We start from the raw sequence: 14,694 nt of genomic DNA, 5'->3' as shown, positions 1-14,694 counted from the left end.
CTCACTATCCTCTTCCTCATCAGATCCAAAGAAGATTAATCTCCTCTTGCGACTAAACTGCTCTTTCCTTGGTGGCTCTCGGCCTTGGGTGATGGGTGGAGAAACTAGGTTTGATCGGTTCTTTCTTACCTTCTTGGGCGATGGCCAAGTTGCTTCTTTGCCCTCAAATGTACATTGCGGGCTTAAGCCTCTCTTTTCCTTTCGAGTTGGGCTTTTCAAGCCCCTTTAAGGCAACCTTTGGTTGTATGATCCGTAGGTCTCTAGGTTTTGGACTTTTACTGTTTAGGCTGATTCTTTTTCCCTCCGTGGCCCCATCTTGGGCCTTGGAATCGGGTTGGCTAAAAAAAGTTCCAACCGATTAAGATCCATGGGCCCATCTTGGGCCTTTGCTACATGCGTGACACATGCCTCTCTTGACGAGTTGCCTTGCTGTCAGATCCACAGGTTTATGGGTATTTAGCTTACGGGTTGGTAGCTTTTTATGGGTTTCCCACTTGTCCTAGGACTCCTCTTTTGACTGTGATCCTTAATTATCGAATATCATGTCATAATCCCGCTTAACTCTCTATGATGTGTTCCCTCTGTATCACCTCCTGGTTAGCTCTTCAGGACACCTCAAATATTGAGGTGTCACAGTCTTTTAAACTTTTAGTTTTGCCCCACCTCTATTAAACCCTTATCATTTACACCTTTTGAAAATTTTACACTATCCCAAGTTATGGAGCAACTTTTCAATTATGTCCCTATTGCCTCTTCGTCTTAATTTATTAAAATTTTTAAAACATCCAATTTATTCTCATAATTTTACCCATCTATTTCATCAACTCTTAAGACATCTATACTTGTAAATTTTTTTTTATCATTATATATTGAGAGCAAAGGAAGTGATGGAACTAGATATCACATTATTAGGGTTGTATATACTATTGTTATCAAATAAAAAAATTGATTTAGTAATAAAAAAGTTATTTATATTAAACAATTTTAGATGACTAATAAAATTTATGAAATCATTAAAAAATAATAAAATTTCAGTTGAAATTTAAAATTCAAAATAATTATTTTATTTTTATTTAAAAATAATTAAATTTACATTCAAATTAAAAAGATATCACATATAAACTTAAAATTATGACAATCATGTAACTTACAAATTTATAATAACTAAGTTTTTAAAAATTGATTAAACCAAACCAATATTCTCGCCTAATTATAACTTATTTTGTTGTCTTTACTTATCTCTTTTGTTATTGTAATTGTATACATATATATTGCTTCTCATTGTTGCACAAACAAAAAGAAAAATTCTGCAGGGAAAAATTATTTTATATCATGAATCTAAAATAACTTATAAACTTATATACTCAAAAATTAAAATAACTGATGAAACTTATAAGTAATTATTTTTTTAATTGATAAATTTTATTTTTAAACTTTAAATTTAGAATTTATTTTTTATTTTCAATTTAATAATTTTTTATTTTTGTTTAGTATTATTCATGTTTCACATTTACCTTAAAATTTCAATTACAAAATTTATAAATCATTATTCTTTTTAATTAGAAAACTGTCAATTTTAAATTTAAAACATACACCTTATCTTTTATTCTCAATTTCATCATTTTTAATTTTTCTTTAAAATTAATCAAATTTCACATTTAAATTAAAAAAAATTCAATTGAAAATTTAGATTGCGGTAACTTAAAATTTACGATGAGATACTTAAAACCCGTTAAACCCTAAAATTCCCAACGGCATCTTCCTTCTCATCCTTTCTTCTCACCTTACACTCTGTACCTGGTCTTTAGGGTTTTGAGGAAGCAACTGGACGAGCTCGAGCAGAGGGACAACGCGAGGAAAGAAGGAATGCGAGCTTTGCGCGAGAGAGATTGAGAGCAGAGAGAGAGGTGGAGCTGAGAAGAAAAGTGGGAGAACCCGAGAGATATTAAGGCAAGCGGTAACCAGAGCAAAAAGACCAGCGACTGAGATCAAGCAGAGAGAAAGAGAGAGCTGTAGCCCGGCGAACGGGAGCAGGGAGAGACCATAAGAGGGGTCAATCTCGGAGAGAAAAACTAGGAGCTCTTTTAGGATTTCTAGCCTCAAAATCGGTATTTTCTCTCCTTCATTGCTGTGTAAATGCCTTTCTTTTCATCAAAATAATTTCTGTTAAATCTTGGGATTAGTTCTATATGTTTGGTTAACTTATCTTTTGGGTTCACTTAGAAACTTAACGAGTTTGAGTGCATGATGACTTATCTTATGGATTGATTTCATGAGTGGATAAATAAATTTAATTTTATTGTCTTAGTGACAATGTTATACCTTCAATCTCTGTGAAAGAATGTTAAGAGAAAAGCTCAAGCTCATAATATTGATTTTTTTCCCAAATTTCTCTTTGTTTGACCTCTCTGTGATTATTTGTGCATTGTTTTCCTTTACTTTGTGAGTTGGGTACTAAGATGACATTCGTATTCAGATTGATTTGTGATGAGAAAGAAGATGTGTTGGGTTTTCAGGTTTTAACCAGTTTTCACCAAGTTCGGTCTTCTATTGACTGAACTATTAGCAGCCATATCATATTTTTTATGGCATGGAAACCACATGTTGCAGGCATTTTAAGTTCTTTAAATTTTGACTGAAAAATTGACAGGATTGAACTGGAAACAATATTTAATTTTAAGAATTAGAAGTTTCAGGCACCAAAATGGAAAAGGAGTGAAAAGTGAGGATCCGAATCTGTAATTTAGTTGTTTTAGTTTCTATGTAGTTTATGATCTTTAAATTTTGTGATCGATTTGTGAATATACTGTACCTGCTTTGCGATGGATTTGTTATGGGAGGAAAATATTTAGTTATATTTATCTATTTTATTGAGCTTGCTTATGTTGTGTTTTGTTTCAACATTTTACATCTGGGAGGATGATGTGATATTCTATAATTGTTTTTATCTACTATATGAACTTGTTCTGTAGGTGTCATGATGTTATGTAAATTTATTTTGATATAAAAAATGCTTTCTTAAAGAGGACGACAGGAAAACTTTATCATTAAAATTAATTAATTAGATAAAAGTATGTATTATTATGCATCCCCTGCTCTTAGTTTTCTTGTGCAAAAATTTAATCATGCGCAGCATTTTATTAAATTGATAGGCATACTGCTAAAGCATCATGATTTTCTAGGTTTATTTTATCTACACTTAATAGTGCATTCAGAGTTACTTGATGCTTGATGTTCTTAAACCCTTTGTATTGGACTTGGAGTTTGAGGTCCATCATTTATTTGAATAGTTGTTATTACTATTTCCTTTCGTATTGATTTTGCTTTCTTCATCTCATAAATTTTGATTTTAATTGCAGATTCTTGGTGATGAGACATATGAGAACAGGTAAGAAGGGTTCTGTTCAAAAGAAGGAGACGAAGAAAATTAAAGAAGAGAAAGATCAAAGAATGAAGAGAAGCCCAAAAATGAGACAGCAAGTCCACCATCAAGGGGAACACAAACATGATGACCAACAACAGCAACTAGAAACTGAAGCTTACTCTGATTCTGATTCTGAGGTAGTCAACATTATCTTTTCCGCTTTCGTACTTGTGGGTTTACTGAGACTTGTTTAGCCCCTATTTTCTTTGCTTTTGAAATGAGCAGAAGACAGTTTCAGTCCCTCACTGTGCTTTTAAGTAAACAAGACAGAAATAGAAGGTAGAATGAATAGATCTTTTGAACTTAAAAGACTTGCAAGGACAACACCATTTGTGTGCATATAAACTTGTCAATTAGATTTCAAATAATGTTATCTATGCTTGCATGTTAGTGCAAATTATTATGCTTCAATTCTCCGTGACCTGTATTTAATTGGTATTTTATAGTATTTCAAAAAAAGTAGTGTGTTTTCTTGTTTCGTCATCATCTCGCTTAGAGTTAGTCTGTGCATCACCTATTTTCAATATTTGTATTTTGTGCGATATGGAGGAGTTGACAAAAGTTATTTTAGAATTTTCCTGGAAACTTTGATTCTGAGGATCATGAATCATTGGGCCAGTTAGAACCTGAGGAAACAGAAGATTATGAATCATTGAACAACTCAGAAGCAGGAGAAGGTGACGTGTCCAAAGATGAGGTACTCAGTTCTTTCCTTTGTCTTATTTCTCTTCCAAGGGTAGCACTCAGGTAAATTGAATATGAGTTGCATTCGATTGGTGCTCTATTTTCCATCTTTTTCTTTTCCAAAAAAAGGAGTACTCAGGTAACTATGAGAAAGAGAACAGACATATTAAGGAGAAAAACGATAAATTTTTAAAAGGCTGTTCATTTATTCTTTTTCTTTTGTTCCTGCAGTTGTAGGTATGGAAAATTTAACCAGTCTAGGTCATACTATTACTTAAGCACGTTTTGTTCAGTGTATAAATTAAGAATAATGTAATAACTATACATGACAGGAACTTATTATACAGTTGGTTTTTCTAATTGTAATTAATGGCAAAGTTGTAATCCTGATTCATGGCTAGGATCATGAATAAGGATTACAGCTTTGCCATTGTACTCTGTCTCTTACTAACAAATTTGAGTTAATTAATTCAAAAAAAAAATTGATGTTTTATTTCCTAATTTACATATATTTGAAAATTTACAGTTAGTATATGGTTTGATATTTATTATAAGATAATTTCAGTGACTAAGAGATTTTCTGAATAATTTTTATGGCACTATAATGTTAGGAATTAAAATAATATGAAGTGAATATATTGTTTGTAATTTTATTAATTTAAATAGTTGTATAAAATTTTATTAATTTATCATGTCATAGTATATCCTTTTAATTAATATATACATGAAATACTTATATATTCTTTTAAAGTATATGATACATTTATATTTTAAAATGAATCCAATAAATAAGGCTACTATGGTTATTTAAAACTTATTGCACTTTTTCTTACCTTTATACTATCAGACCAAATATCGTAATAGGGTTGTAAAAAATTATTATTGATTGCGGACCAATTATCACAATTCTATTATAGCATTATTCTGTTTTTGGTGAATTGCAAAGTTACATTTTAGCTAAATTTCATTCAGAGAACCCAAACGGGCTGTAAGTTTGTTGGTTCTCTATCTTTGCCGTAGTATGTACCAGTAATTGTATGGGGATGAAATTGTTTGATCACATCGAAGTTGGTGCTATCTGGATCTCTCTTTCTTTTTCTGCTTCAATATTAATTTAATAGTGGAGGATTTGTCCAGATAGACAATCATGAAGACCCAGACAATACTCATAGTCAACGTGATCAAAGTGAAAACTCTGAGTTTTTAGGAGTTGAAGAGAGTGATTCATCTGAAGATGAGGTATGTCATAGTTTCAGTGTTTTACCAAGTGAATTTTGTCATATTTCTGCTGAGAAAGCTTCTCCATGTTCTTTTTTATTTCTCTTTCATTTCAATAGGTTGCCCCAAGAAATACAGTTGGAGATGTTCCTTTAGAGTGGTACAGGGATGAGAAACATATTGGTTATGACATTTCTGGAAAGAAGATAACAAAGAAAGAGAAACAGGATAAATTGGATTCTTTTCTTGCAAGTGTTGACAACTCGAAAAATTGGTGAGTCCTTTTATTGCAATTAAATAGCCGGAACTGTGTTAGGTGGACTGGTTTACTTGTTTATGTTGCTTTTAGATCTAAAGGGAAAGCTTGTCAGCTGTTTCTTAATTCATGTCTCGCTGCAAACTCTAAAAGGAACATGTTTTTTCTTTGAGAAAATTAGATGGTACGTGTTTCAGTAACAATTTTCTTTTTTTAACAAAAGGAGAAGATATTATTAAGATGAGAAAGAAAAGTACAGCCAGGGAAGAAGAGAAATCCTTGCCAGGGAAACAAAAGCCTTGACAGCTATGGAAACAAATGTGAGAAACGGAAAAAGCTAATAGTAGAAAAGCTACGAGATGTTATAAATGTATCCCAGTGTTGGTGGAGATTGATGATGCAAATAGATCTGAAAAAAAATCATGGCCTTTGGTCTAAAGGGACAATGGAAAAGTCGCCCTTCCTCACATTTCGGAATATGAATAAATTCTGTTGTTAAATTTTCTCAAGTTGCGCTTCAACCAGATGCACCGGAGGCCTGCAAATAACACCCTTTGCCACAAGGGTTTGGCAGCTTTCTGAATCCCTTCCCCTTTAACAAATGCGCATGCGTTTCACCCTCTCGGAAGCAGAAGACACAGGCGTAAAGAGAAAGAGCACGACTAGGGCAATGAATTTGGAGTAGATCGTTCGTGTTAAGCTTTTGATGAGTCATTATTGAAGCAAAAAGCCTCACCTTAGTAGAAGCAGAAACTTTCCAAAATCCCTTAGCAACAGGCATGACATTGTTGGTGGGGTTACTTGTGAGATGATCAAATAAAGATTTGCAAGTAAAAATATCAGATGTGTCCAAGGTCAATCTTTGGTCAGGCTGGAGGGAAATGGTAATGGGTGCAAAGGCGCTTCCAGAAGGCTGACATGTCTAAAGTCTCTCTATTCAAATGTTATGAGATAAATTGAAATCTCAAGATGTTATACCTTCCTGTGTTATTGTAAAGTGGAATATGTGAGCTTGACGTCTTGAAGAAATCCGGTATGACCTTGGGAATTGAGAGGCTAATGATTGGTTGCTCAACAAACAGTAAATCACAAAGTGGAGCTATTTCCCACTTGGATTATGTTATGAGGAAGGTAAAAAGGGTACACCTGGGAAATGGCTTTCCAAGCTGCAGTGACATTGCAACTATCTCACTTGCTCTTGTGGATGCTTTTCACCACTCTGTGCTATAAGGAATTCGATTCTCTTGGAAAATGCCAGAGCCAATTATCCAATAAGGATATATTTTTTAATACGAGATTCCCTATCCCTAGGCCTCCTAAGCTCTTGGACTTCCCACAATTTCCCACCCCACTAGATGATCCTTGAATTCTTTCCGAACCCGAGACCAAAGGAACCTCCTCATGTGACCCTTAATCTCTATCTGCTACTTTGCCAGGATCTTAAATAGGGATAAATAGTACAAGGGTATACTTGAAGGCATGTCTAAATGAATGGAACTCTGCCTTCTAGAGTGGAAAAGGCTACGCCACCAACTCTTTGACCGGTTGGCTACCTTGTATTCAACCCTTTTCCAAAAGTATTTGCTTCTTGGGTTACCCCCTAATGGGACCCCATTAGAATAGATGAAAGGCTATTCTAATTTCCTGCAACCTATATCTGTCACTAACCCATCAATTATAGCCTCCTCCACATACCCCAATCAGTCCACTCTTACCCATATTTATCTTAACACCCGAAATAGCTCTGAAAACCTGAACGAGAGTTAAAACTGCAAAGATGGACTAATTATCATGCTGTAGGAATAGGATTGTTGTCATCAGCGAACTGGGGGTGTGACACTTGACACTGTCCCTACCTACTCTCAGGCCCTTAACATTTCCCCTACTTTCAGCCTTGGAGATCATTATACTCAAAAGATCAACTACTAGAGTGAACAGAAATCAAGACAAGGATCCCTTTATCTCAATCCTCTGCAGGCCCCGACCCATTCCTGTGGTTTCCCATTAACTACCACTGCAAAACAGAAGGTAGTCAAACATCATCCCTGTATCCATTTTCTCCATCTAACCACGAACTCTTTTCTCTCCATTACCCTATCCAAGAATCTCCACTTCACCCGGTCATGTGCCTTCTCAAAGTCAAGTTTCAGAACTATACCTTTCCTTTTTGATCTCTTAGTGTACTCCACTACCTTGTTGGCCACTAGAGACACATCTAGAATCTGTCTACCTCTCACAAATGCACTCTGATGGATGAAAATTGTTTGATCAAGAGATTCACTCAGTGTAAGGGATAAAACCTTTGCTATAATGTTGTAGTCGCTTGTGACCAGGCTTATTGGCCTAAAATTGGGTACCTTTATGGACATATCTTTTTCTGGGATTAAGGGAAAGGTATAGTTCATGTTTTTACATATTTTCTCATTAATGAAAAACTCCTCTCAAAAACTTTGATTAAATCCACCTTCTCACTGTTCCAATTATCCTTAATGAACTCAATAGTAATCCATGAGGTCCCAGTCCCAGTGCCTTGTCCTTGCCAAATTCCACACTGCCCGCTTAATCTCATCCATCTCAAATGGTCTCCATGCTCTGGGCTTTATCCATAGGGATAGGGGCCCACTTGATTCCTTCAATGAAAGATCTATGATTATTTTCTTTCGAATACAATCTCTCAAAGTAATTTGTGATCTCTCTACCAATAGCCTCGTTTTTTTCTTTCCATCTGGCCATCATTGAGTTCGAGTTCCTTGATGACATTCTTCCTCCTCCGTCAATTACCATCCTATGAAGGAGGCTAGTATTGGCATCTCTGTCCTGCACGCATTTTGATTTTGTTTTTGTCTCCAGCATCATTCCTTTTGAATCAATACTGCATCTAATTAATTCTCAAGCTCTACTAATCTCTTATTTTGATCCTCCAAGATGTTACCCTCTACTTCCTTTTTGTCAATATCTCTTATTTCTTCTAAGATCCCTGCCTTCTTCTAGAAGACGTTCTCAAAGACTTGTTTATTCCACTTTTCAATGTCACCCTTCAGATTTCTCAATTTGTGTATGGATCAGAATCCCTCTCAATTTGCCCTGTTCTCATCCTTGCACCCATTTCTAACCACATCCTTGAACCCTGGATGTTGCAGCTACATCCTTAAACTCCAGATGTTTCAGTGACAAATATGGCACACGAACTGTTCATTGATTGAGTGTTTGGGAGTGATATGATTATTTTTCTTTTTTATATTTTACCTAGAATGGATGTGTCTGGTATTGCAGAAAAAGTGAACCAAATATTTGTTGTGTGATAAGTTCCAATATTCACCTTTTATTTGCTGATTAGATGAATATAAAATGAAGATAAAACATTTGTTGACAAATTCATAGATGGATATGGTTGCTGTTGTGATGTCAACTGTTACACGAAAAAAAACTGGCTTGGAAGATTAATACTCTAACTGTTACTTGTATTGTTTTTAGAAAGTTCTATTTGGAGAATTTGTGTAATTAGTTTTGCTATAATTTTTATATTTCAGGCGCAAGATTTATGATGAGTATAATGACGAAGAAGTAGAGCTCACAAAAGAAGAGACCAGAATAATTCGCAGATTGGTTGAAGGAAAGGCACCTCATGCAGATTTTGATCCATATCAGGTATATGCCTCCAATTTATTTTCATGTTCATTCATATTTTTATTCATAATGAATTACTTTTATTGGAGAATTTCCTTCTTAATATGCTTAAACTTAAGTTCTTTACTTATTAATGCAGCCTTATGTTGATTGGTTTAAATGGGATGATGCAAAGCATCCACTTTCAAATGCACCAGAACCAAAAAGGAGATTTATTCCTTCAAAATGGGAAAGCAGAAAGGTGAGGCATTATATATTTTCTTTTTCTTTGTTATGTGAGAGAAATGTGAGAAATTTTTTTTTTTAGATTTCTCATCATTCAGTGGCTTTTGGATTTGATATTCGTGACCTGTGCTACGAGGGGAAGATTAATCCTTTCATCACTTGGTTCTTAATTTCATTTTTCCTTGTTTGTTATGAATCTACAGGTTGTTCAGTATGTTAGAGCGATCCGGAAGGGATTGATAAACTTTGACACGCCAAAAGAAGAGCCTCGTTCCTATCTCTTGTGGGGAGATGATTCTAGCTCAGCAGAAACAGCTAAGCATTTGGCTTACATACCAGCACCAAAGCCAAAATTGCCAGGTATGAATTTTTAGCTGGCTTCTTATGTAAAGTCATAACTTACAGCTATCATTTTTAATTTATCATTTATTTTCAATGCTTCTATTAAATTGGTTTTCAGGACACGAGGAATCATATAATCCTTCTTTGGAGTATATTCCCATGCAAGAAGAGATCAATTCTTATCAGCTGATGTCTGAGGAAGACCGCCCAAAATTTATACCTAAAAGGTGTCTATGATGTGCCTCAGAGTGTTCATTTGCTTATCTTGTTTGGTAGTTGAATATTTGTCATCTTAACCAAATTCAATATGCTTAGGTTCACATCTTTGAGAAGCATCACGGCTTATGAGAATGCTTTGAAGGACTCTTTTGAGCGGTGTTTGGATCTGTATTTGTGTCCAAGAGTTAGGAAAAAGCGGGTAAGCAAGAGACTAACGAAAAGCTAGAGGCAAGCTTTTCATGCTTGTCCAAATTTATCTTTTTGTTGTTATGTTACATGCTGATGAATTTGTCAACTTTGCTTCTGATGGCCTGAATCTAACTAATGTGATGAACTTTTGTTCCTGTTGTTTGTGTTCAGATTAACATTGATCCTGAATCTTTAAAGCCGAAGTTACCAAGCCGAAAAGATCTAAGGCCTTACCCAATGACATGCTATCTTGAGTACAGAGGTCATAAGGGTGCAGTTTTGTCAATATCTACTCATTCTTCAGGACAGTGGATTGCTTCAGGTTGGATGTTAAAGGTTTTCTTTTGAAGGCGTGAAAGAACTTGTGTGATGTTGATCTTGTTGTCTCTCTTCTATTCTTCATAGGTTCAACTGATGGAAGTATTCGTATTTGGGAAGTGGAGACTGGTAGATGTCTTAGAGTCTGGGAGGTTGGAGAAGCTGTTCAGCATGTCGCTTGGAACCCTTTGCCTGAGCTTCCCATCGTGGCAGTTTCTAGGTAAGGCTCATTGCCTGTATTCTTAGTTCTTTCTTAGATCTTTCTAATGTTTAGATTCCATAGCCCGGAAATCACCTGCTAAGACTTTTGTAGGGGACAGGATGTACTCATCTTAAATTCTGGACTTGGGAATGAGGAAGAACAGAAAAAGATTAAGGAGCTTTTGCATGTCGAGAATCCTAAAGCACCTGATGAACCTGGTCAGTTTGAAATTAGGGTTATTTGAAAATGTTTTATAACTTGAAAATTGTCCTAATATTGAATTTTGTATGCTAGGTAATGATGCACTTGTGAGCTGGCTTCAAGATGACAAGCATGAGGGAATTAGGCTAAAACATTTTAAGGTATTCTTGCAATCCACTTCTATGTCTGTACATCTGTTCCTGAAGTTGTCAGGTGGCATTGAATTTTCTTGGGAAGAATTTAACTGCTTGCATTTGGAGCCCCTGCAGACTGTATCTTCAGTGGAATGGCATCGTAAAGGAGACTATCTTTCAACAGTTATGCCAGCTGATATCCATTTATTTAATTGATTAATTTTTATTGGCTTGTTTCTTCTTCTATAATTAAAAGTTTCATATATATATATATATATATTGTCAAAAAGGTCCTAATTTGATTGTAATCTTGCTTTAGAAGTTTCTGTTAAGTAGTGATTTTTGGCCTAGTCATTTTCTTGGATTTCCATGACTGTGTGTTACCCGAATCAAGAGCAATTCTCATGCATCAACTGTCTAAAAGGCTTACCCAAAGAATCCCTTTTAAGTTGCATGGACTTCCAGTCTCAACAGCTTTTCATCCTATGCATTCCATCTTCTTCATTGCGACAAAGAAAAATGTTCGCGTCTATGATCTCTTGAAGCAAAAACTGATTAAAAAGCTTGTGACTGGACTTCGAGAAGTCTCCTCGATTGCGGTTCATCCTGCTGGTATCTGTTTAACTCATATTTATATTATGCATTTAATTGTAGATTCTTTGTAGTATTTAATGCTATTATTTTTTTCAGCTTTAGGGGTAAGGTGAATATTTATCATTTATCAGTTACCTTTCTTGTTCTATTATAATTTATGACATGCTTCTGATGTAGGTGATAATGTTATCGTGGGTAGCAAAGAGGGAAAGATGTGCTGGTTTGACATGGATCTCTCTTCTAAACCTTACAAAATTCTTAAGTATGTAATTCCACAATCTGCAGGATGTCAATTTTTATAGCAAATAAACACATTTCCTAAGAAGTGGGGGGGGGAGGGGTTGGGGGGCATAAAATGAAAAGAAAATCAAAGTTCAAAACTTTAAAACAGTTTTGTACAACAGAGCTGGTCCTTAAAAGTCACCGGTTTGCATCTTGCGTAAACTTCATTGAATTCCCTTCACTTGTGCTTATTATATATTCTGATTGATTTCATGTGGTTTTGGAATTCCAGGAATCATCCCAAAGACATAACAAATCTGGCCTTTCATCGGACGTACCCACTGTTTGCTTCATGCTCTGATGACTGCACCGCATATGTTTTTCATGGCATGGTTTATGCAGATTTCAATCAGAATCCCCTAATAGTGCCTTTGGAAATCCTCCGAGGCCATGGTAGCTCAAATGGAAGAGGTGAGTAAAAATTATTATTATTTTACTTCCCTGCAGGTACTGATTGTGAAAAGGAATATCCTTGATTTTTTGTATGTTGGTTTTGGTCTCTATAAACTAACAGAATGCATTAAGTTGACCATGTCATGTCTGTAGGAATTGCTTACTGATGGAGTTGTTTGAAGTAATTAAATTCTAGCATTAAGTTTTTGCCACTGTGAGAGCTAGACAATTGGCTAGGATAAAAAATTGAGCTGGTTGAGTCATACCCGAGATATTTTGTAACCCATGACAAAATTACATAAGTTAGCTAGATGTGGTGTTTGAGAATCAATTTATTATCACACTCTACTCTTATTTTGCCAAAAGGCTTCACTCGTTCATCAATAATTTTAATCCTATAACATATGGTAGTATACCGTGGATATGGACAAATGTTTATAAATATGTGGTTCCTCTGGAGTCATCATCATACACATTACTGTTGTCTATTTCTGCATAAGCACGGCTGTTGAGATGGTGGAAATGGTTGAGGTTTTAGCACAGGCTGGTATACATTCTTTTTGATCATGCCATTATGCGTATGGAGACTACTACTGTAATTATTGTTTATGCATCCACATAAGATTGATGATGATGTTTGTTGTGGCTATATTCAGGAGTACTGGACTGTAAATTCCATCCGCTGCAGCCATGGTTGTTCACTGCAGGGGCTGATTCCATCATCAAACTTTATTGTCACTAAGTTGATGGTGAAAGAAGGTTAATGTATTTGTAAAGCTTGTGTCCACTCGACTGGGCGATTTGGAGAGAAAACTGCATAATTTATAGTTAGAGAAGCTTCTCATCTTGAGGTTAGTGTTTCTTGTAGTCAATATAGTTCGAGAAGTTTCTCATTCCAGATAATGGAACAGAGATTGTTGGGTTCATCAAAGAAAAAAAAAAGAAAAGAGCGGTCATAGTTGGGATGTAACAGTTCTGCCTAAATTTTGATTTGTGTATTAGGAAATTTTTGCCTTGGGCTTGAACCAAATATTCCTCTGAATTCTGACTTCCGAGCAAAATCTGATACTGGCGACACATTTAGTTCTTGTTTTTGTTTTTTCATACTCTCTGATATAATTAAATTATTATATTTAAAATGAACTCTATATAAATGTATGATTAATGAGAATAGATTCTAAAGCTTTTGTAGAATTCTTTTTTCGCATACACCTCATCTTGTGATGTATATTCTGTTGGTTTTGAATATTTAAAAAAACTAAATTCTTTTATCAGTAAATATTTCCAGCAAAATTAAGAAATCAAAGCAACCTGAAGAAGAAAATGTTGAACAGATTAATATTAATGTTGATTTTGAATATGAATCACCCGCTTCACACTGGTTTCCTGAAGAATAAATTTGATCCGAGTGGGGAAGGGTCAGCACGTTAGTTCATGTATATTCTTGGGTGTGTTGATTTTGGGTTAACAATTTAAAAAATTAGTCCGAATTCGAATAATTTATGATAATGTTTTCTAAATATTTTTAAAATTTTACTAGAAATAAATATATAAAATAACTTGAATTTATAATTCAGTTATATTCTTAAATTATTGAAATTAGTTATTTTAGTTAGTTAAATTACTTTTTGTTTTGATTAGTTAATTAATTAATAATTAATTTGTAATAGTAAAGTTTTGTTTAAGTTCTTTGAGAAATTTGGATAGGTCATCCACAATCGTTCCTACTTCTCCCTATGTCCCTCCCTTCACTATTGTTGGAATTTTTTTTTTTTAAGAAATTTTAAATTTTTATTAATTTCACTAACTTAAAAATTAATAATTTAATATATATTTAAATAAATTTATATATAAATTAATTTTTTAAAATAACATATCACTAATTACATGACATTTAAAAGATAAATATGAACTAAATTTTTTAAAAAATAAATTCTCACTAACTAAAATATTAATATAAATTCAAATCTAATTAAAAATTAAACCCTATTTAAATTCAAACTAACAAATAAAATAAATTATAATCTCAGACATTAATTTTCAACAATTATACCTTCTCCTCCTCCCTCTCATAATCCACTAACTCGAAATTGAAAACATAACACATACTAGTAGATTATAAACAATAATATTTTTAGTTTACTCAATTTATGAGTTATAACTCTTAAGGAAAAATAATTATTTTTTGATATGTAATTTTTATTCTCTTAATAAGAAAAGAAACTAGTATTATTTATTTGCTCAGAGCTGCCAGCAGCTTTAGAATAATAAACTTTGTCCAATAATATAGATTTAATATTATTTTTCTTACAGATATTCATAGAACTCACTATAATTCATCTTCCTCAGATGATGTAGAGAAAGAAGATCTACCCCTCGACCTGCC

At 34.1% G+C, this 14,694-nt stretch overlaps 1 protein-coding gene across 2 annotated transcripts; it reads left to right on the top strand.

The window, feature by feature from the left end:
- Nucleotides 1-1,736: 1,736 nt before the first annotated feature.
- Nucleotides 1,737-13,502, top strand: LOC110819455 (Transducin/WD40 repeat-like superfamily protein). Of its 2 annotated transcripts, none has more exons than XM_088211191.1 (19): nt 1,737-2,108; nt 3,360-3,561; nt 4,044-4,121; nt 5,246-5,347; nt 5,446-5,600; nt 9,113-9,230; nt 9,349-9,450; nt 9,638-9,794; nt 9,895-10,003; nt 10,092-10,194; nt 10,356-10,506; nt 10,590-10,722; nt 10,816-10,922; nt 10,999-11,066; nt 11,175-11,235; nt 11,424-11,651; nt 11,811-11,895; nt 12,148-12,326; nt 12,965-13,502. In XM_088211191.1, the coding sequence occupies exons 2-19, from the start codon at nt 3,370-3,372 to the stop codon at nt 13,048-13,050; spliced, it is 2,214 nt and encodes a 737-aa protein (XP_088067317.1). In that variant the 5' UTR covers nt 1,737-2,108; nt 3,360-3,369; the 3' UTR covers nt 13,051-13,502. The 2 variants fall into 2 exon arrangements, with proteins under 2 accessions (XP_088067317.1, XP_088067316.1); XM_088211190.1 differs by having other exon boundaries at nt 3,996-4,121.
- Nucleotides 13,503-14,694: the final 1,192 nt, after the last annotated feature.

Source organism: Carica papaya, chromosome 9 (genome assembly GCF_054855325.1).
Source record: "Carica papaya isolate Zhongbai chromosome 9, ASM5485532v1, whole genome shotgun sequence".
NCBI classification, from domain to species: domain Eukaryota; kingdom Viridiplantae; phylum Streptophyta; class Magnoliopsida; order Brassicales; family Caricaceae; genus Carica; species Carica papaya.
The sequence above is the reverse complement of the archived record's forward strand: the minus strand, read 5'-3'. Positions and strand labels throughout refer to the sequence as shown.